This window comes from Muscardinus avellanarius (genome assembly GCF_963383645.1).
Source record: "Muscardinus avellanarius genome assembly, chromosome: X".
Lineage (NCBI taxonomy): Eukaryota > Metazoa > Chordata > Mammalia > Rodentia > Gliridae > Muscardinus > Muscardinus avellanarius.
Genome location: NC_137792.1, coordinates 112,879,014 through 112,901,638, shown reverse-complemented (window position 1 = coordinate 112,901,638; position 22,625 = coordinate 112,879,014). Strand labels below are relative to the sequence as shown.

At 37.7% G+C, this 22,625-nt stretch overlaps 1 protein-coding gene across 2 annotated transcripts in view; it reads left to right on the top strand.

The window, feature by feature from the left end:
* Window positions 1-232: 232 nt before the first annotated feature.
* ZDHHC15 (zDHHC palmitoyltransferase 15) overlaps window positions 233-22,625 on the top strand; it is a gene marked incomplete at both ends in the record, with an annotated part of 73,172 nt that continues 50,779 nt past the window's right edge. Inside the window, 2 exons of one of the 2 annotated variants that reach the window (XM_080719512.1) lie at window positions 233-368; window positions 20,247-20,273. In XM_080719512.1, the coding sequence (XP_080575638.1) occupies window positions 233-368; window positions 20,247-20,273 (163 nt within the window). The remainder of the gene's footprint in view (window positions 369-20,246; window positions 20,274-22,625) is intronic. The other variant, XM_080719513.1, reaches the window with a different exon arrangement.

The following is a 22,625-nucleotide window of genomic DNA, read 5'->3' as shown; positions in this document are numbered from 1 at the left end:
GACCTTCCGCTCCCGCGGGGTCAGTTCCTTGGCGTCCTCACTCGCGCCTATTGTGCCCCGTAGGGAGCACCCGGCAGCGCGGGGCCCCACAGGTGGCATCCGCTGGGTAAGAGGGTTCCCGCCAGGCTAGGCAGTGGAGCGCCGCACAGCCCGCCTTCCCGCCTCTCAGCCGCCGCCCAAGCAGTTTCTCCCCAGCGCCAGCAGGCCTGCTCGGTCGATCTTCGAGCTGAAGATGCGGCGGAGCTGGAAGATGGCTCTGTCTGGGGGGCTGCGGTGCTGCCGCCGGGTTCTGTCCTGGGTGCCAGTGCTCGTTATTGTCCTCGTCGTGCTCTGGTCCTACTATGCCTACGTCTTTGAACTCTGCCTGGGTAAGTGCGGCTGGGCACCTAAGGTGGGGAAATTATGCTCCAGCATAACCGCTTGCCCTGCGCTTTACCCCGAGTGCCCTGTGTTCTCAGCCCGCATTCTGCGGTTTTTCTTTCGCTCCTTGCAGAGCTTCCTGTCCCCAGCCTCTGGCTTACCATTATACCTCCTTCCCCTTCCCACCACGGTCTCACCACGTCGCCATCGCCTCCCACATTGGACTTCCTATTTCTTTACCCTACCCACTGTAATTCCCTGGCTCTTCGCACTGGGGACCCTTTATCTCCTGCGGGACCACCACTTGTGCCTCACGCTCTTCCCTAGGGGCGCCCACCCTACTCAATTGAGGAAACTACATACCTTGTGTCCTTAACCTGTCCGCCTGCGCAACAAATCGAATCCCACCAATGCAGTCAAGGAGGAGCCCCACCATTTTCCCTCCTACTAGCATCAGACTCTGATTCCCCATGGAGAATCCCAAAGGATTCCCCGTGCTCTCTTACTAGCAACCCTTCTCCCCACATTGAGATCCATCCTTTCCCTGAGATCCTCTCACACCGGCTCCAGTGCTTCATATCTTCACCCACTTGTGATCGCACAGTACACTCTGTTCTATCCCGCTAGCGCTCCCCTTTTCACAGAGTAGTAAGCCGTCCATTCTCTTTCCCTACGTGCTCTAGCTCTGTTTCCCAGCTTCTCTAATGGGATGAGGGTTCTAAACGAAATCTTCCTCCCTTCTACTCTGATTTTATCACACGGGGGTTCGCTCACCCTCCTGCCTTCCTGCTTTGAGGAGCATCAATTCCTTCTCATTAGGGGCCCCACGTTCTTTTATGACACCATACTAGGGACTCTGCTTTTTGTCAAATTTATGATCCTTTTCCCTTGGCTTCCCACTCTAGACTCTTCTCTTCACTTTTCCCTTCCCCACAGGGTTCCTGCCATCTCTATCTCATCCTTTTAAAGGGCCACCACGTTTCTAGTCCTGCTTCCTTCTTGTTATCTTTTTGGGGAAACCCTTTCCTCACCTTCTAGGGTTCTTTTTCACTGTTAACATAACCTCGTGCCATCCTTTTCCTCTGGTATTTGTCATTATTACTTCCTCTAGGACTGCATTGCCACAGACAGTCCTCTTCTCAAACTGAGGAAGCCCCATCTTTTCCTACTGGAGTTTCTAGTAGTATTTCCTAGTCTCCCAGTGGGAATATAATTTCTTGTTCCCTCCTGTTGGATAACCCCTTTAGTGACTCTGTGGTAATCTCTTGTACTGTCTTAACAGGACAGCACTGCATCTCCTCTTTATTTGTAATATGGTCCCCACAGTGTATCTTGTGCTTTCAAACTCAGAATTCTACAGTATTTCCCAACACAACTTGTAGTCCCTTCTTTATATTTTTCCCTACTTGAATTGTCTCTGGTCCCCTGTCCTTATTACTAATGTCCTAATATTCTTGTAAGTTTACAGTAGCCTTCATATTATATTCTGTCTCTTTACAACAGAGCCCCTACTTTTCTTACAGTGCAATTGCCCCTGCCTCTGCCTTTTACATTAAAGAATCCCCATCTTCCTCAAAAGAGACTCTACTAAAGTTTATTACCACTTCAACATCAGCATCTCACTGCAAACACGCTTAAACTTGTGACCAACAATGTTCCCTTACTCATTTTTTGTCCTCTGAAATTCAAGACCTTCCAAGATTCCTTGACTTCTTTCACACCAGAACTTCTCACCTTTCAAATTATGGTTGGGGTGCTGTATTTTCAGCCTGATTCCACTTATAACACCCTTCCCTAACATATTTGACAAAGCAATATTCTACCCTGCGTAGATTGGGGTGAACTAGGGAAGCAAAAGATGACCACCCTTTCCAATATAGAACTTTCTTCTATATACATCAGAGTTTAAATTTTCTTTACTTCCTTAGAGATATAATGGAAAATACAGAAAGAGCTTTTAAAGTTAAATTCACTAGTAGCTTTCATACATACAAGTTTAGGCTGTTTTTCTTTTTTAATACCAGTCTCATATTAAGCAGTGAATGGGAAGTTTTCTATTCCCAGACCTCCCTCACTTTGTCTTTTTTGGATGATTGATTAAAGGGTCAAAAATTCAGCTCCATTATTACTGTGTGGACATTGCTTCTAGGATCAATGCCTTATTGTAATAAACACGATTAAACATATTTTGGAGCTCTTTGGTACTGATTCACCCAAACTCCCCCCCCCCAAATTTTGGAAAATCAATAATGAAGTCAGGCATGGTGACACACATCTATAATCTCAGTACTTGGGAGGCTGAGATAGGAGGATCACAGGTTTAAGGCAATTTCAGTAAATTACAAAGAACCTCAGCAACTTAGTGAGATCCTGTTTCAAAATAAACAATAAAACAGGGCTGGGGCTGTAGCTCAGACGTAGAATGCCTCTGGGTTCAACCCCCAGTACCGCACACACACACAGATAGAGAGAGGTATAGCTCAGAGATAGAATATCCCTAGGTTCAATCTTTAAAACTAAAAGGGAAAAAAATCAGTCATGATAATTCCCAAAACGTATATAGCTTTTACTTTGTGCCAGAAAATGTTCTAAGTACACTAGGTATACTAACTGTATTAACTTAAAACCTCACAACCATATGAAGCAGGTACCATTCCTATCCCCATTGTGCAGATTTGTAAACTGAGGCACAGGTGAGTAAATTTAGATAAAGACCAAGTTAGAATCAGTGAAAATTATTAGCCTTCTCTGCATCCTTATTTAGTCATATAATATTAAAAGCTGAAAGCTTAGGACTTATTTATTTTGTTCCATTTAATGTACTTGCATAGCACTTGCAAAATGCCAAGCACTGTTTCTAAGTGACCACACACACACACACACATTCCTCTTAGCAAATTATAACGGAAGTACCACTATTATACCCAATTTACAGAGAAATAAACAGAGGTATTGATAAACTAATTTGCTCATTTAATATCATAAAGCTAGTAAATGCCCAAACATGGATGGCAAATCCAGCAGTTCACTTTTAACCTCCATACTATCTTAACATCCTGCCTCCTCTGAACTAACACAGAGGTAAAGACTTGTGACACACAGGCCAGATGTAACCTGCAGGTGTATTTTCTTTGGCCTGCACAGTGTTTTACTAACATTTTGTATCAGTTACTATTATTTAAAAGTCAGGATAAGCTGGGTAGAGTGGCATACCTCTGTTGTCCCAGCACTTGGAAGGCTGAGGTAGGAGGATCCTTTGATTCCAGGAGTTCAAACTAGCCTGGGCAATATAAGTGAGACCCCATCTAATAAATGAATAAATAAAAATAAGGCAACCTTGACTTCCAGTTCTAGCTCCATCGTTCTACCCTGCCATCTTTACAATCTCTTGACAAATGAACAAACTGGATTTCAGAAAATCTAAATCAATTTTTTTCTAAAGTCACACATGTAGTAAAGAATAGAGAATTGGAAGACAAGGCTGTCTCATACCACAGCCATGCCCTTTCCAGAGCAACCAAAATAACAGATTGGAATTTCAATGCAATTTCCAAAAGTAATATTCAAGAACTAACTTCTTTTTAGGAATAGAACCTATGACCTCCTTAATATCAAGTTAGAGCTGAAACCAAACCAAACATGGTATTTTTGCACTATGCTTCTTAGTTTGAATTCTGCTAGTTCCTAGCCAGGAGATTACCTACTCTCTCTCTCAGCCTCAGTTGACTCACATACACCTTGCTCATATAATTGTTTCCCCATATCACAAGTACTTGCTGTACCTACTATACACCACGTATTGCTGGTGTCAAGCCTAAAGAATACAGTGCCCGAAAAGCTTGAATTACAGTTCACAGCACATTGTAACAACTCATTGTTACAGTGAACCCCTAACAAGGGGTTCCACTTGACTCAGGAAGGAAGATAAGAGGCTTAAATTTTTAAAGGAGGAGAGTATTATATGGGACTAAATTTTACGTAACCTAAAATTAACCAATTGAAAGTATTCACTGCAGTGCCATTTAGTGCATTCACAATGTTGTGCAACCATCGTTTCTACGTTCTCTTTACTCCAAAGGCTTAAGCAGTCATTCCCTGTTCCCTGAGCCCCTAGCAATCATTAATCTGCATTCTGTTTATTTATTTACCTATCCTGAATTTTTCAAATAAATAACATCATATAATAGGTGTCCTTTTGTGTCTGGCTTTTACTTAGCACAGTGTTTTCAAGACCCATCCACATTGTATCATGAAACGGTGATTAATTCTTTTCATCTACTATTCCGTTGTATGACTGTACCATAGTTTGTCCATTCATCTGTTGATGGGCATTTGGACTGTTTCCATCATCTATTCTGAATATTGCTACCATGAACATTTGGGTGTGAAGTGGCATCTCATTGAGGTTTTATTTGCATTTCCCTAATGCTTGTTGACCATTTATGTGTCTTTGGAATAATATCTATTCGAACCTATTTTTAAATTGATATTTTTATTGCATTTTGAGTCTTTTTGTTTTGGAATTGTAATTTTTAAATATATTCTAAACATTCTATCTTTATCAGGTAATTTATTTGCAAGTATTTCCTCCTGTTAAAGTGAGTTGTCCTTTCTCCACATCCTTACCAATACTTGCTACTTTCCACTTTAAAATATAGCAACTGATGACTTATTTAAAAATTAAATAAAATTTAATTATTAAAATTGATAAATAAATTATTAAAATTAATAAAAATAAATTATAGCAATTGTTGATGAGGATATGGAGAAATTGGAACCTTCCTATAATGCTGGTGGGGATGTAAAATGGTACAGCCTCTGTGGAAATTACTTTAGAGTTTCCTTGAAAAGTTAAACATAAAATTACCAGATAACCCAATAATTCCCACCCTTATCCCTAGCATATACTCAAAAAAATAAATAAAGGCAGATTTTTTTTCTTTTTTTAATTTTAGTACTGGGGATGGAACCCAGGGACACTCTACCTCTGAGCTACACTCTAAGCCCTATTTTTATTTGTTTTATCTATCCTCAGACAATTGTTGTATTGACTTTAAGGTAGGAGTCCAACTTCATTATTTTTTCTATGTAGCCATCTGGTTGTCTGAGCACCATTTGTAGCAGAGACTATTCTTTTCCACACTGACCTAATTTTCAAAACTCCATTGACCATGGATGTATACATTTATTTCTTATTCACAATTCTGTTCCATGGATATATTTATCTGTCCTTCTGCCAGTACTACACTGTGTTAATTGTCATACCTTTGTGATAACTCTTTAAATCAGTAAATGTTCATTCTCCAATTTATTTTTCTTTATGATTGTTTTGGCTATTCAGGATCACCCCTAATTCTGTATACATTTTTGACTCAGCTTTTTCACTTCTGTAAAAATGGTTGTTAAGATCTTGATTCAGAATATAATTTATGTTTTTATTTATTTTCAACTGTTTCCTTAGATCAGACCTGATATGTTTCATTAATCAATTTTAGGAAATATATAAATATCCAGAAATGGTGAGTTCTTTTAAAATTAAAAATAACCATAAAATCAGAATATTGATGTTGTAAAACTAACTGACATAAAAATATAGAAAGTTGAGCAAGAAAAAAAGTCTAGAAAGAAAAAAAGAAGAGATATTAATATGAATTGCACTGAGCCTGTATATTACTTTGAAGCGAATTGCCATGTGAGCCATCTCAAGTCTTCCAATTCATGAGCATAGGAAGTTTTCCTAATAAATTTTATTGACTTTCAAAAATATTTTATAATTTTAAATGCATAGATCTTGAGACTTCTGGGTCAAATTTATTCCTATATATTTTACTCTTTTGTGCTATTATAAATGGAATTATTTTCTCTATTTCTATCACTAATTATTTATAGCTAGAGTATAGAAATAGGACTCATTTGGGGTGTTCATCTTGTCTTCCACAACTTTGCTTTCAATTTGTTCATTAGATCTAAGAGGATTTTTTGTGAATTCTTTGAAATTGTTTATACAGAGGATCAAGGTGTATGCCAATAAACATACTTGACTTCTTTCCAATTTATTTATTTTTCTTCCCTAATTCTACTGGTTTGATCTTCCCATACAATGTTGAAGAGATAGGGTAAAAACAGGATCCTGGTCTTGTTCGTGATTTTAGGGGGAAATTTTTTCAGTCTTTCTCTATTGAGAATGCTGTTACATGTGGGTTTTCCATGAATGCCTTTTATCAAGCTAAGGAAAATGCTCAAGCTATTGCTAATAGCTCAATTTCTTGAGCATTTTCCATTAAAATGTGTAATATATATGTGTATATGTGTGTGTGTTTATATATATATATAATACATATACATATACATACACACACAGACACAGACACACACAGACACACACACAGACACACACACACACACACATATATATATATATATATATATATATGTATGTATATATGTACTAGGGATGGAACCCAGGGGGCATTCAACCTCCGGGCTACACCCCCTGCCCTATTTTTTATTATTTATTTTGAAACCAGGTCTCATTGAGTTGCAAAGGGCCTTGCTAAGTAGCTGAGGCTGTCCTCAAACTGCAATCCTCCTGTCTCAGCCTCTCAAATGCTGGGATTACAAGCGTGCACCACCACGCCTGGTTCTTTTATTCTTTATTTTGAAACAGGGTCTCACTGAGTTGCAAAGGGCCTCACTAAGTAGCTGAGGCTGTCAGCGAATCGCAATCCTCCTGTCTCAGCCTCCCAAATGCTGGGATTACAAGTGTGCGCCACCACGCCCAGCTAAATGTGTAGAATATTTTTACATGCATTTAGAGCATCAATTACGATGATTATGGATTTCCCCTCTTCATTATATTAATATGGTATATTTCATCATTGATATATATATATATATATAGGGAATGGAACCCAGGGGCATTCTATCTCCAAGCTACACCCAGCCATATTTTTTTATTCTTTATTTTGAAACAGGGTTTTAAGCGTGCGCCACCACACCTGGCTTGATTTTCATATGTTAAACTACCCTTACATTTATTGGATAAATCCTACCGGATCATAATGTATAATCTTTTAATATATTCCTGAATTTGATTTTCTAGTATTTGCTTGAGGAATTTTGCATCTATGTTTATAAGAGAATGCTATAGGTAGTTTTCTTGTTATGTGTTATCTAGCTTGGACATCAGGATAATACTGGTTTCATAAAATGAATTAAAAAGAGCTAGCTTCTTAAAAAAAGAGCTAGTTTTTTAATGTTTTGGAAGAATTTGAAACATATTGGTGTTAATTCTCTGTTTAATGTGTGTTAGAATTAACCACTGAAGCCATGTGGTTCTCTGGTTTGGTTTGCTGGTTATTTTTATTACATATTACATCTTTTCCTGTTATTGATTCGTTCAGATTTGCTGTTTCTCACTAACTCGTTGGTAGGTTGTTCTTCAACATTTATCCATTTCTTCAAGTTTCTCCAATTTTTCATACTAGTCATTTGTGATCTTTGTATTTTTATGGGGAAAAAGAAAGACAAATCAAATAAGTAAAATTATAAATGAAGAAGAGCTATTCTGTATCTGATTTATTTCTGCTCTAACCTTTATTTTTCCTTCCTTCTGCTGACTTTGTGCTTAGTTTGTTCTGGTTCTTTGAAATGATAAGTTAGATTGCTGGCAATCTTTCTTCTTTGCTAATATAAAAATTCTTCTAAGTATTCTTTCTGCTTCATCCCATACATTTTGGTATATTGTTTTTCTCAAGATATTTTAAAATTTTTCTCAGGATTGATATTAATTTTTAAATGTATAGTAGAAATTACTAGTAAATCTATTTTTGCATTGGCATTTCTTTGCTGGGAAGTTATTATTATTATTATTATTATTATTATTATCATCATCATCATTTGTATGTTACCTAATAAAACAGGATGGGAGAGGGAAGTGGGAAATTCCTAATGTACCTGATATTCACAAACATATCAAAATCAATCACTAAGCCAAATATTATTTTTAATTATTCAATCTTTTTGTTAAAGGTCTGTTAAAAATTTTGTTTTACTTTTGTTTTGGTAAGAAAGGTAACATAAGATCTATTTTTTAACAATTTCTTAATGTCCAATACATTATTATTGACTAAAGATACAATGTTGTCCACTAGATGTTAGAGTTCATTCATCCTGCCTAAACTTCATGGTCACTTCCTGTGTCCCTCATTGTTTTCCCTTGGAAACATTTTTTAGTCACTTCAGATACTTTGTATATTTCTAAGAATGTGTTTATTTCCTTTAGGTTATCTAGTTGGTTGGCACACAGTGGCTCCTAGAATTCCATTATACTCCTTTCTATTTCTGCAAGTCATCCATTTTTCTAGTTTTCTAGTTTTTTTTTCCTCATTTAATCTAGTTTAAGGGTTGTAAATTTTGTTGATCTTTTCAAATTCCCTGAGCTTTCAGTTTCATTAATGCTATTGCTTTTGTGTTTACTGTTTCATTTTTTTCTTCAATCTAATCTTTATTATACTTCCTTTTCCTAGCTTTGAGTTCAGTTTTTCTGGTTTAGTTCCCTAAGGTATAAAGTTAGGTACCTAATTGGGATTTTCGCTCTTTTTCAATGTAGAGATTTATGGCCATTAGTACAACACTTCCACTATAATCTATAGAGTTTGGTAGATTGATTTTCTTTTTTGGTTTCAAGTTATTTTCTAATTAATTCCGCATATTATTTAAGTGCGAATTGATTAATTTCCCCATATTTTTGGATTTTGTAATTTTTATTATTTTACTGATTTCTAATTTCATTCTGTTGTGGTTAGAGAAAATACCCTATACAATATCACTTAAATATATCAAGACGCCGGGTGTGGTGGTGCACGCTTGTAATCCCAGCGCTTGGGAGGCTGAGACAGGAGGATCACACAGGTTTGAAGCCAGCCTCAGCTACTTAGTGAGGCTCTCAGTAATTTAGTGAGACCCTGTTTCTAAACAAAATATAAAATAGGTTTGGGAGTATAGCCTGGAGGTAGAAAGGCTCTGGGTTCCACCCCCAGTACCACAAAAATAAAAAAATAAAAAAAAATAAATAAATCAAGACTTGCTTTATACCCAATGTGCGGTATATTCTGGATAATGTTCCATGTGCACTTGAAAAGGGTGTGTATTTTACTGTTGTTGGACTGTTCACCTGTCTGTTAGCTCTAGTTTGTTAATAGCATAGTCCACCTCTTCTATTTCCTTATGGATCTTCTATTTTTTCTATCCATAGTTGAGAGTGGGTATTAAAAGTCTCCAGGTATTGATGTAATACTGTCTGCATCTCCCTTCATTTATGTCGGTGTTTGTTTTCTAAACTTTGGGGCTCTGTTTTGGTGTGTATGTATATTTGTAATTGCATATTTATTTATTTATTTATTTATTTATTTATTTGCGATACTGGGGATGGAACCCAGGGGCATTCTACCTTCGTGCTATATCCCAGCCCTATTTTTTATTCTTTTGTTTTGTTTTGTTTTTAGTGGTACTGGGGTTCCTGGAAACCCTTCTACCTCTGGGCTACACTCCCAGACCCATTTTATATTTTTATTTGGAAACAGGGTCTCTTAAGCCAGTGCGGCTGGCTTTGAACCTGTGTGACCCTTCTGTCTCCACCTCCCAAGTGCAGGGATTACAAGCATGCGCCACCATGCCCGGCTTATTCTTTATTTTGAAACAGGGTCTCAACTGAGTTGCAAAGGGCCTCACTAAATAGCTGAGGCTGTCCACGAACTGTGATCCTCCTGTCTCAGCCTCCCAAGTACTGGGATTACAAGTGTGAGCCACCATTCCCGGCTTATTTTCTTTTTTTATTGGTGCATTGTAGTCATCCATCTTAATGGAGTACAAGATGGTAGAGGCATACATGCACACATTACTCATTTAGCCCTTCCCCAATTCCCACCCCATTCTCTTCCTCTTCCCTCTGTCTCATGTTTGGCTTACTGATTGATTTGTTTGAGACTCTATGTTATGTACATAGGGAGTTTCCCTCTCCCGCTCTCTCATCACCCTCAGGTCACCTTATTTGCTCATCTATAGTATCTCCTTCTTTGTCTAGAGTTCCTCCTATGATCCATTTTCTCACTAGCTTCCACACATTAGGGAGAGCATCCGATTTCTTATTGTTTGTGACTGATAAATCTCACTTAGCATAATGTTCTCCAGTTCCATCCATCTCCAAACAAATGATGTAATTAACTTAAAATCTATTTTGTCTGATATTAGTTTAGCAAGCCTAGTTCCTTTTGTTTACTTTTTACATGAGTAACTTTTTTCATCGGTGCTTTATAATTATACATCACAGTGAGATTCAGATGGATATATTCACATATGCACACAACATCACTTGGAGTGCTTCCCCTTCCACATCACCCCCGCCCAGCCCCCCATACATGATAATGAGACTCAGTGATGAACATATATGCACATAATGTTGCTTGGTCTGTTTCCTTCCCCAAGCCGCCGTTTCCCCTTCGCCTCTTCTTCCACCCATCTCTTTCCATTATTCTACTGGTCTCTCGCCTCATTTCCCTTTTCTTTCCTAGTTTTTTTTTCTCTAGCTTCAACATGTGAGAAAAAACATGCAACCCTTAATTTTTTTGTTATTGTTTTGGTGGTACTGGGGGTGGAACCCAGAGGCTTTCTACCTCCGGGCTATACTCCCAGACCTATTTTATATATTTTTTTGGAAACAGGGTCTCACTAAGTTGCTGAAAGCCTCACTAAATAGCTGAGGCTGGCTTCGAACCTGTGTGATCCTCCTGTCTCAGCCTCCCAAGCGCGGGGATTACAAGTGTGCGCCACCATGCCTGGCATCAACCCTTGATTTTTTGAGTCTGGCTGATTTGAGTCTGGCACAGTGTTCTTCAATTTCATTTGTTTTCCTGCAAATCACATAAATCTGTTCCCCTTTGTAAATGAAAACACTCCATCATGTGTATATACCATATTTTCTTTATCCACCCAGCTGTTGACAGACATCTGGGTTGGCAATTGTGAAATGTGCTGTAATAAACCTGGGTATGCATGTAACACTATAGTATTCTTACTTTAATTCTTTGAGAATGATAACAAGGAGTGATTTAGCTGTGTCATGTGATAGTTGCATCAATAGTTCTTTGAGGGTCCTCCATACTGATATCCATAGTGGTTATATTAATTTAATCTTGATTCCACCAAGAATGTATGTTCCTTTTTTCCCACATTCTTGCCAGTATTATTGTTTGCATTTTCAATGATTACTCTTCTAATGGGTTAAATGGAATCTCAGTAGTTTTGATTTGCATTTCCCTGTTTACTAAGGATATTGAACATTTTTAGCATATAAATTGGTCATGTTTATTTCTTCTTTTGATAAGTGCCTATTTAGTTCAATTGTCCACTTATTGATTGAGTTATTTTGGGGGGTATTTTTAAGTACTTTATATATCCTAAATTTTTATACTTCTATTTAAAACTAATTTATGTGCTTAGATATGAAGTATGTCTCTGTGTAGTTTTGATTTTTTTCTGAGGAATCTCCACACTGATCTCCATAATGGCTACACTAATTTGCAATCCCACCAACAATGTAGAAATGTTCCTATTGCCCCGCATCCTTGCCAGCATTTATTGTTGTTTGAATTCTTGATGATTGCCATTCACTTTCTGTGACTAGCTAATCTCAGTTAACATAATGTTCTCCATGTCCATTTCTTTTTCTGTAAATGACACAATTTTCTTCTTTATTTCTGAGTATAATTTCATTGTGTGTATATACCATAATGTTGTAATCCATTCATCTGTTGATGGACACCTAGGTTGGTTCCATAATTTGGCTCTTGTGAATTGTGCTTGCGGCTATAAAATGGATATGCATGTATAACTGTAATTCTCTGATTTCAGTCCCTTTGGAAAGAAGCCCAGGAGTGGTCTAGCTGGATCATATGGTGGATCCATTCTGAGTCTTCCAAGGGACCTCCACACTGATCCCCATAGCAGCTACACTACTTTGTAGTCCTATCAATAGTGTAGAAGAGTTCCTGTTTCTCCACATCTTCTCTAGCATTTATTGTTGTTTGGCTTCTTGATGATTGCCATACTAATTGGAGTTTGATGGTATCTCAGCATAGTCTTGATTTGCAACTCCTTGATTGCTAATGATTTTGTTTTCAACATTTTTTTCTTGTATTTGTTGGTCATTTATATTTCTTATTTTATAAAGTGTCTATGTAGCTCAATTGCCCATTACTGGATTGTGTTTGAGTTTTTTAAAGTACTCTGTATATTCTAATGATTAGTCTTTTATCAGAGCGATAGCTGGCAAAGCTCTTCCCCTTTTCTGTAGGCTCTCTCTTTAGACACTTGATGGTTTTCTTTGATGTGCCAAAACTGTTTAGTTTAATGCCATCTTTTTAAAAATTTTCTGAGATTTGGGGATCCTTTTGAGGAAGGTTTTGCCTATGCTTATATTGGAGCTTTGGTCTTATGCTTTCTTCTAGTAACTGCAAAGTCTCTCGTGTAATTTCCAGATCTTTGGTCCACCTTGAGTTGACACTTGTGCAGGGTGAAAGGTAGGGAATTAATTCTATTTTACTACAGATGGATAACCAGTTTTCCAAACACCATTTGTTGAAAAGGATGTCTTTTCTCTAACATATGTGTTTGACAGCTTTATGAAAAATCAATTGGCTAGAAGTATGTGGTTTCTGTATTGTCTATTCTGCTCCATTTGTCTATGAATCTGTTTTTGTTACTATAGCTCTGTAGTATAATTTGAAGTCAGGTGTTTTGTGGCTGTATGGGTCTTATTGCTGAGAATTGTTTAGGCTACTCTGGGTCTTTTGTTTCTCCTTATGAAATTTAGGACTGATTTTTCTAGCTCTATGAAGAATTATTGGTATTTTAGTAGGGACTGTATTGGATTTAATGTTGTTCACTTTTGGTAGAATGGCCATTTTGATAATATTATGCCTATCCAAGAGCAAGGAAGATCTTCAATTTCTTTCTTTAATGTTTCATAATTTTTATTATAGAGGCCTTTTACCTCCTTGGTTAGATTTATTCCTTGGTGTTTTATTGTTTTTGATGTTATTTTGAATGGAATTGTCTTCAGGGTTTTTTTCTAGTGGATTCATGATTATTGTATAGAAAGCTATTGATTTTTGTATTCTGCTACTTTGATGAATTTGTTGATTAGCTCTAGAAGTCTTTTGGTTGAGTTTTGGGTCTTCTAAATAAAAGGTCAGGTAATCTGCAAATAGAGATCATTTCAGTTCCTCTTTTCCTGTTTGAATTCCTTTGATATCTTTATCTTGCCTTATCACTCTGAAAGTAGTCTCAAGGACTATATTGAAAAGGAGTGCTGATAGTGTACATCCCAGTCTTGTTCCTGGTTGTAAAGAGAATTACTGCAGTTTTCCCCCATTCAGTATGATGTTGGCTGAGTTTATATTGCCTTAATGGTGTTGAGGTTTAGTTCCTTCTATTTAAATATTATGTGGTGTATTTTTTATGTAAATGGGTGTAAAGAGTTTGTCAAATGAATTTTCAGCATCTATTGAGATCATCATGTGACTTTTGTCCTTAGTTCTGTTTATGTGGTGAGTGACATGTATTGATTTGCATATGCTGAATCAGCCTTGCATCCCTGGAATGTAACCAACTTGGTCATGGTATACAACTTTCTTGATGTAGTTTTGAATGTGTATTACTACTTTTGTTTAGAATTTTTGCATCTATGTTCTTCAAAAATATTGGTCTATAATTTTATTTTCTTGAGGGATCTTTATTTGGTTTTGGTATTAAAGCAATATTGGCCTCATAGAAGGAATTTGGAAGGAACCCATCTCTTTCAATTTCACAAAATAATTGTGAAGTATTGGATTTAGTTCAGTTGGCCTCTGGCCTTGGTGTTTGTAGCACCCAAACACCACCGAGCTTGAGTTTATACCCTTCTGAGCCTGCAGCATGGTTGGCTGTTATTTTAACCTGCAGACACCACTGTTGGTGGTCCTATGGTGATTTCTGGAGACCCTTCAGGGCCACAGGGAACTGCTGACCCTAGGTCCCACCCATCCAAGCGTTCCTAGGGAATGTCTCCTAATTCAGTTCATGTTTCTGCTATATTTGACTATAGCACCTGCCTCCACCTCTGCAGGGATGATTGGCCAACTCACAGATGCCTCGGGACTGTTCATTGTCACACAAGTCCCTGTAGCCATGTAGGCTTCTGCTGGGAAGCAGTCTAAACTCAGGGTCTTGATGAGTGCTGTTAGAATTTCTGAAGGAAGGGACAAGTTCAGCTGCAGCCATGGGGATTCTTTGGGTGGTTCGGCCGGTTGGTCTATAGATTCACAGTGGTCTCAATGAGTTGGAATATGGCCACTGTGGACCCTTCAGGAAGGGCCTGTCATTTCTCAGTCTGTGTTCCAATGCAGCCACAGGATTTTGCTAGGCAATTTGGCTGGGCAGTTTGGGTGTCAATGTTTCAAGGTATTTAAATGAGAAGAGAAGAATGTGATTGATTTGATGATAGTTTTCTGCAGTCACTGGCTTGACAAGATTCCACTTCTTTGCTGGAGTTAGTCTCTGAAAGCCTCCAAGTGTGAGCAGCAACCAGTTCGTCAAGGTTGTGTCACCTCTGCTCTCCAGATAAGACATGCCAGCTCTTTTCAGTCCTCTGTTCTCTGTGCTGCATTCAGTCTCAAGTTGACTTCTTTCAGTCAGATGTGGGGTCACATGTCTGTAATCCCAGTACTTGGGAGTCTGAGATAGGATTATAGTTTTGCAGCCAGCCTCAACAACTTAGCAAGGCTCTCAGCAGCCTAGTGATATTGTTTCAAAATACAAAATAAAAAGGGCTGGGGATGTGACTCAGAGGTAGAATGCCCCTGGGTTCAATCCTCAGTGCCACACACGAAAAACAAAATTGGCTTCTTTCATACTAGTAATATGCAATTAGGATTCCTTTATATCTTCTCATGGCTCGATAGCTCATTGATTTTAACACAGAATATTCCATTGCATGGTTATAGTCCATGGTTCAGTTATCTACTCCTCTACTGGAAAGTATATTGATTGTTGTTCATGTTTTGGTCATTTTGACGTAAGCTGTGAAAACTTTTTTTTTTTTTTTTTTGGTACTGAGGATTGAACCTAGGGGCATTCTACTTCTAAGATACACCCCTGGTCCTTCTTAATTTTTAGTTAGAAACAGGGTCTCACTAAGTTGCTGAAAGTCTTGAAGTGTTGCTGAGGCTGGCCTCAAATCTGCAATTCTCCTGTCAGCCTCCCAAACACCAGGATTATAGGAGTGCACTACCATACCTGGCTCTACTAAAACATTTTTATGTGGATATTTACATGTGCATAAGCTTTCAACTCACATGGTTAAATATCAAAGAGTATGGTTGCTAGGTCATACAGTAAGAGTATGTTCAGTTTTATAAGAAACTGCCGAAATAGCCAGGTGCAGTGACACACACCTGTAATCCCAGTACTTCAGACGCTCAGACAGTAGTAGGATTGCAGGTTTGAGGCTAGCCTTAGCAACATAACAAGAGCCTATTTAAAAATAAACCATAAAAGAAATTGGGGTATAGCTCAGAGGTAGAATACTTTGGGGCATGCTACCTTTGAGCTACACCCCAGCCTTATTTTATTTTTCATTTTGAAACAGAGTCTCGCTAGGTTGCTGAGAGGATTGCTAAATTGATGAGGCTGGCCTTGAACTTGTAATCATCCTGCCTCAGCCTCCCAAGTACTGGAATTACAGGGGTGCACCACCATACCCCACTCATAGAATTCTTTAATACAAAGCAACAGTTATTTCACCAAGTCTTCCCTTTTGCTCTTGTACTTTTTTAAAACTAGTTCCAAAGCTATGCAAAAGTTGAGTCTGATAGGTTTTATTCCCTCTTTAGTTGCTTTTAGGGAGGGATGGAATTCTGGAGTTCCCTATCTGCCATTGTTGGTGACAACAGTATCCATTTTGGTAACATCTAGGAACTAATTCTCCTCAAAAGGGAGAAATTCTTCAGAGAGAGAGAGAGAAGAAATGAAAACTGGTAAGACGAGGACAATTTTCAAGAAAGCAAGTTTCTGCAGAAATAAAAACTATCGCCAGGCGTGGTGGCACACGCTTGTAATCCCAGCATTTGGGAGGCTGAGACCAGAGGATTGTGGTTTGCGGACAGCCTCAGCTACTTAGTGAGGCCTTCTGCAACTCAGTGAGGCCCGGTTTTAAAATAAAGAATTAAAAAAAAAAATGGGCGGGGGGTGTAGTTTGGAGGTCAAATGCCTCTGGATTCCATCCCCAGACCTACAAAAAAGAAACAAACAAACAAACAAAAACAAACAAAAAAAGAAAGAAAGCTATCCATTCAAGCCTATATTACTCTTTCTATTACTACATCTAAAATAGTAATCCATATGTCAGATACTTAAATATTTGATATTTGAGTATCAATATATCATACCAAATTTGTTAAATAACTCTAGTGGCTTTGTGTATGTATGTGTTTCTGGGGATTGAGCCAAGGGCACTATACCTCTGAGCTACATGCCCATCTCTATTTTATGTATTTACTTGTTTGTTTGTTTGTTTGTTTGTTTGTTTGTTTTGAAATAGGGTCTTGCTAGGTTACTGAGGGCCTTGCTAAGTTGCTGAGACTGGCCTTGAACCTGCAATTCTCCTGTCTCAGCCTCCCAAGTACTTGGATTACAAGTATGTGCCACTATGCTCAGTGGCTCTTAAACTTGGATGATAATCAGAATCTTCTGCTGAATTTTTAAAATATAAATTACTGTATGTTCACCCGGAGACTTACTGAAGAAAATCATAAAATCTATATTTTTATCATGCTCCCTGAGTAATTGTTAAAATCATTCAGCTTTGAGGATAACTAACTCAAAAGTAAATAAATGGCTTCTATCAATAATTTTTTTCAGAGGCATAAATATAAACTGGCATGATTAACTTGTTTTTCAACAAGAAGAATATAATCAGAAATGTATGTTACTTTCTTATTTCAAATTTGATTCCCTCCTAAGAAATATTGAAAAGTAAGAATCAGTTATTCATTTTGACATTAAATGAATTATTTTAAAACCATCATGTATAACTTCAGGTTTCCACAACATTTTTTTTATTATCATACTTATTTTATCCTGAACTTACTATGAAACCTAACCCAACTGAGTAATTCACCTTTCTCATAAAAATAGCAATAAGTAACCCACATTAATGAAGTTCTTATTATGTGCCAGGTACCCAAGTACTTAAGACTTATTTTTATCATTAATTTTTTATACAACCCCATAACAAAATTTTATGTTCATTTTATGGATGAGAAAACTGAGGTACAGAATAACTTACCCAAGGTCACAAAACAAATGTCAGAGCCAGAATATAAATACATACCAAAATATATGTTGTAAATCAGTATAATAAACTCCCTTCTCAAACATGTTTTAATTTAAAATGAACTTCATGTTGTAAATGGGCATTCAATTCATTAGACTCTTAATTTTTTTGAATTTCCCACTTTCACAAGTCTTTTTGAACTACACTAACTCTGTAGCTGACAGCCACGTGTTTATTATATACTTCAAATAGAGCATTTGCACTGAGATGTTGTGGAAGCATAAAATGTACACCAGCTTTCAAAAACTTAGTGCAAAAGCAGAGTATAAAATATGCAATTAATAATTTTATATGATAGCATGTTGAAATGAAGCTTTCATATATTAGGGTAAATAAAATATATTACTAAAATTAACTTCACTTGATGTGTTTTAACATTTCTCTAAACGTTCCTACTAGAAAATATAAACTACCTGGTTTGCGTCTTTCTGCTTGATATCACTGCTATCGAGTTTCTTCCATGTATTTTTTAATATAGTTATTGACCATTCCCACTAAGCCACACGTTAGAATTATGCTACCCATAATCTTCTCTCAACCTAAAATATGTATGTACTTAAAGGAGATCATGAGATACACTTTGGTTTGAATACCAGTTTCCAGTGATGAAAAGATATTCCACATACTCTACCTTTCTATAACTTTTCTATCTAGTTGCAAAAAAATTAGTAAGAAAATGAGAGAGAAGTGGAAAAACAGTGTAAAAAGCTAGTTGATGATAACTTCAGTCATTTAACTTTCCAGCAGTGAACTGAAATCTGAGGAAGTAGAGCAGTTATAATTACAGATGTCACTATATTACTCTATAATCGTGCATGGCAAGTTCCTCATAGACTTGGCCAACTGTATACTTATCTAAGAGATTCACAATAATGGATTCATTTTGTAAAAGTTTAGTACGACTCTTGTGACATTTTCATGGGCATGAACTCACTTACTACACAAGTAGCTTTATGAGGTAGGGACAGTTAGGGAAGTTAAGGAACTTGCCCAGGATCACAAAATAGTGCAGCTGAACTTCTAATCCTGTCTGACATCAAAACTGGCATGCAATATTCATACTGTGTTACCTCCAGATACCTGAATATTCTTTTGGTACCAGGGATTAAACCCAAGGACATTCTACCTCTGAGCTACACCCGTAGCCCTGTTTTATTTTTTATTTTGAAACAAATTCTCACTAAGTTGCTGACATCCTCATTCTATTGCTGAGGCGGGCTTTGAACTTGTGATCCTCCTGTCTCAGCCACCCAAGTACTGGGATTGTAGGTGTGCATACCACAACTGGCTAGCTACAAGTAGGCGTGATGGCACATACCTGTGATCCAGTACATGAGAGGCTGGGACAGGAGGATCACAGGTCCAGAGCCAGTCTCTACGACTTTGTGAGGCCCTCTGCAATTCAGTGAGATCCTGTTTTAAAATTAAAAAAAAAATAGGACTGAGGTATAGCTCAGAGTTAGAATGCTCCACTGGGTTCAATTTTCAGTAACACACACACACACACACACACACACACACACACACACACATTTCTGCAGTGAATGTTTTGGGAAAGTAAATACAGTTCCTGACCTAAATATTCTTTTTAAGACTTTATGATGGGCTGGGTGTGGTGGCGCACGCTTGTAATCCCCGCGCTTGGGAGGTGGAGACAGGAGGATGGGGCAGGTTTGAAGCCAGTCTCGCTGGCTTAAGAGATCCTGTTTCCAAATAAAAGTATAAAATAGGTCTGGGAGTGTAGCCCGGAGGTAGAAGGACTTCCAGAACCCCAGTACCACCAAAACAAAAAAAGACTTTACGATGATGCAAAAGTATACACATACACATATAGCCATACAGTCCCTACCTCATAAAATTACTTGTGTATTAAGTGAGTTCATGCCCATAAATGCTGCTTAGCACAGAATATCTAGCACAAGGTAAGTATGTAATGTATATTTTCATTTTCAGAATAATATTCAGTAAATCATTAAATATTTAGTATTTGATTACAAAATAGACTTTCTGTTAGATGATTTTACCCAACTGTAGGCTGATGTAAGTGTTTCAAGAATTTTTAAGGGAGGCTAGACTGAGCTATGATGTTCAATAAGTTAGGTATATTAAAACTATTTTTAAGCTGGGCGTGGTAGCACATGCTTGTAATCCCCGCGCTTAGGAGGCTGAGACAGGAGGATCACAGATTCACAGCCAGCCTCGGCTACTTAGTGAGGCCCTCTGCAACTTAGTGAGACCTTGTTTCAAAATAAAGACTAAAAAATAGTGCTGGGGATGTAGCTCAGAGGTAGGATGCCCCTGGGTTCAATTTCCAGTACTGCCACACACCAAATTTTAAAAAAAAGCATTTTCAGTTGAATGATATTTTATTTCATAATGCTGCATTTTGTAGTGATGCTGTTGACAAAATTTCCAATATATAATTAATTTCTCTCTTTCTCCCCCCCCCCCACAGTGACTGTTTTGAGCCCAGCAGAAAAAGGTAAGTAGAAGTTATAAATTGTATTGGTTTAGGACTATATCCTTTCTATCTAAAAGTAAGTTAAGCTGGGCGTGGTGGCGCACGCTTGTAATCCCCGCGCTTGGGAGGCTGAGACAGGAGGATCGCATGAGTTCAAACCCAGCCTCAGCTACTTAGTGAGGCTCTCAGCAACTTAGTGAGACCCTGTTTCCAAATAAAAATATAAAATAGGTCTGGGAGTATAGCCCAGAGGTAGAAAGCCCCAGTACCACTATATATATATATATATATAGTAAAAGTACATAAGTCAAGCAACTTTCACGAGAATACACTTAGGTGATTGGAAAGTTTAGAATGATGGTTTTCAGGAAACTAACCAGCAATTGAGCTGAGCACATTTTCAGTGGCCCCTGTGGCTATAGGATGGGGGTTGTAAATTACCTGAATATATGAAAGAGAAGAGCACAGGTTCCAAATCTACCTGCTTTCTCTTGGTTTATCACTGTTGCTCTAGGCATCTGCCCTTTCTTCTCCATCCATCCCTTCTTCAAGGCACAGAGTAAGGGTCCCACAGGGAGCCACAGTGCTAAGACCTTCACCATCGTAGGTCTTGTATATTTACTGAGCTCCACTCCTCATTACCATCTGGCTTCACCTGCAATTTATGCTACCTTCTTTTTTGTTTGTTTGTTTGTTTGTTTGGTACTACAGATTGAACCCAAAGGCATTCTACCTCCAAGCTATACTACTAGCTCTTTTTTAATACTTTTTAAAATTTTGAAACAAGGTCTCATTAAATTGCTGAGACTGTCTTTGAACCTGCAATTTTCCTGTCTTAGACTCCCAAGGACTGGATTATAGGCATGCACCACCATACTTTGCATTTTTTCTGCCTTTCTAAAATACTGAAGCATTTTTTCATTTATTTATTTACTTACTCAGGTGCTGGGGATTAAACCCAGGGGCACTCTACCTCTGGGCTATACCCCTAGCCCTATTTTTTTTTACTTTGAAATAGTGTCTTACTAAGTTGCTGAGGCTAGCCTCAAAACCTGTGATCCTCCTATCTCAGTCTCCCAAGAACTGGGATTACAGGTGTGTGCCACTATACCTGGTTCATTTTTCCATTAAAAAAATGCAAGCTAAGGGGTGGGGTGAGGGAACTAGGGTGGAGTCGAGTAGAATCTCACCAAGTGTTCTTTGCCTGTATATCCCTATCACTATGGACTTCATTATGAGGTGAGACTGCAATGCACCAATAAAAATATATTTTAAAATGTAAGCTAAGCACGAGTCTTAACTAACCTTTAGCTCTACGTTATTTTGTCAGTGGTAGCCAGAGTATTTTTGTCGCCACTATTTGTTGCTCTTAGTTCTCATTTAATGTAAATTCATTACTATAACTCATTCAATTTTTAAAATTTATTTTATTTTGTGTGGTACTGGGGATGGAACCAGGAGTCTTCTACCTCCAGGCTATACTCCTGACCTATTTTATATTTTATTTGGGAACAGGGTCTCATGCTGAGAGCCTCACTAAGTAGCTGAGGCTGGCTTTGCACATTCCTCCTGTCTCAGCCTTCCAAGCGCGGGGATTACAAGCTGCGCCACTACACCTGGTTATAATTCGTTAATTTAACTAGCATTCATATTACTCTATTTGAAAGCTCCTGTTGGCTGTAATTCATTTGGCAGAGGACCACTAAGCCAAGCAAGGGAAGGAGGGACGGGGAGGGAATGGGGTAGGAATTGGGTAGGGGTTAAATTGGTGATGTGTACATGTATGTCCACACAAGTTCTTTACCCTGACATGATGTATGAATATAATGCATCAATAAAAAATATATATTTCAAAAAAAGAAAGTACAGAGCAGTGTGATAGGAAGAAAAGAGACTATAGTAATTAAAAGTGTCGATTCTAGAACTAGATAGTCTGAATTCAAATACTGGCTCTGCTACTTCCTAATAAATTATTTTGCCTCCTCATGCTCATTTTATTTATATATAGAATAGAAACAGTAATACTACCTAATTCATAGTGTTTTATTGGAAACACAATGAGTTAATACACATAAAGTATTTAGAAATGAACAAAGTATATCCTGATGATTCTATTAATTTGCTATTGTTGGTAGCATTAAAGTAAGTCTTATATTGCTTTTTATTCTTAGGAGTGGTTCGTAAAGTCAGAAATCATCTTTGGTATACAAACATTAAATAATTATAAAGAAATATTTAACACAATAAACTTCCAACACAAGTTTGGTTGGGGCTTATTTAATGCTCTACAATTAGAGAAATAATGACAACAATATTTTTCTTGTTATTGGAAACTACAATTAATTGTGTGGGGTACCCTGCTAAGTTATATAT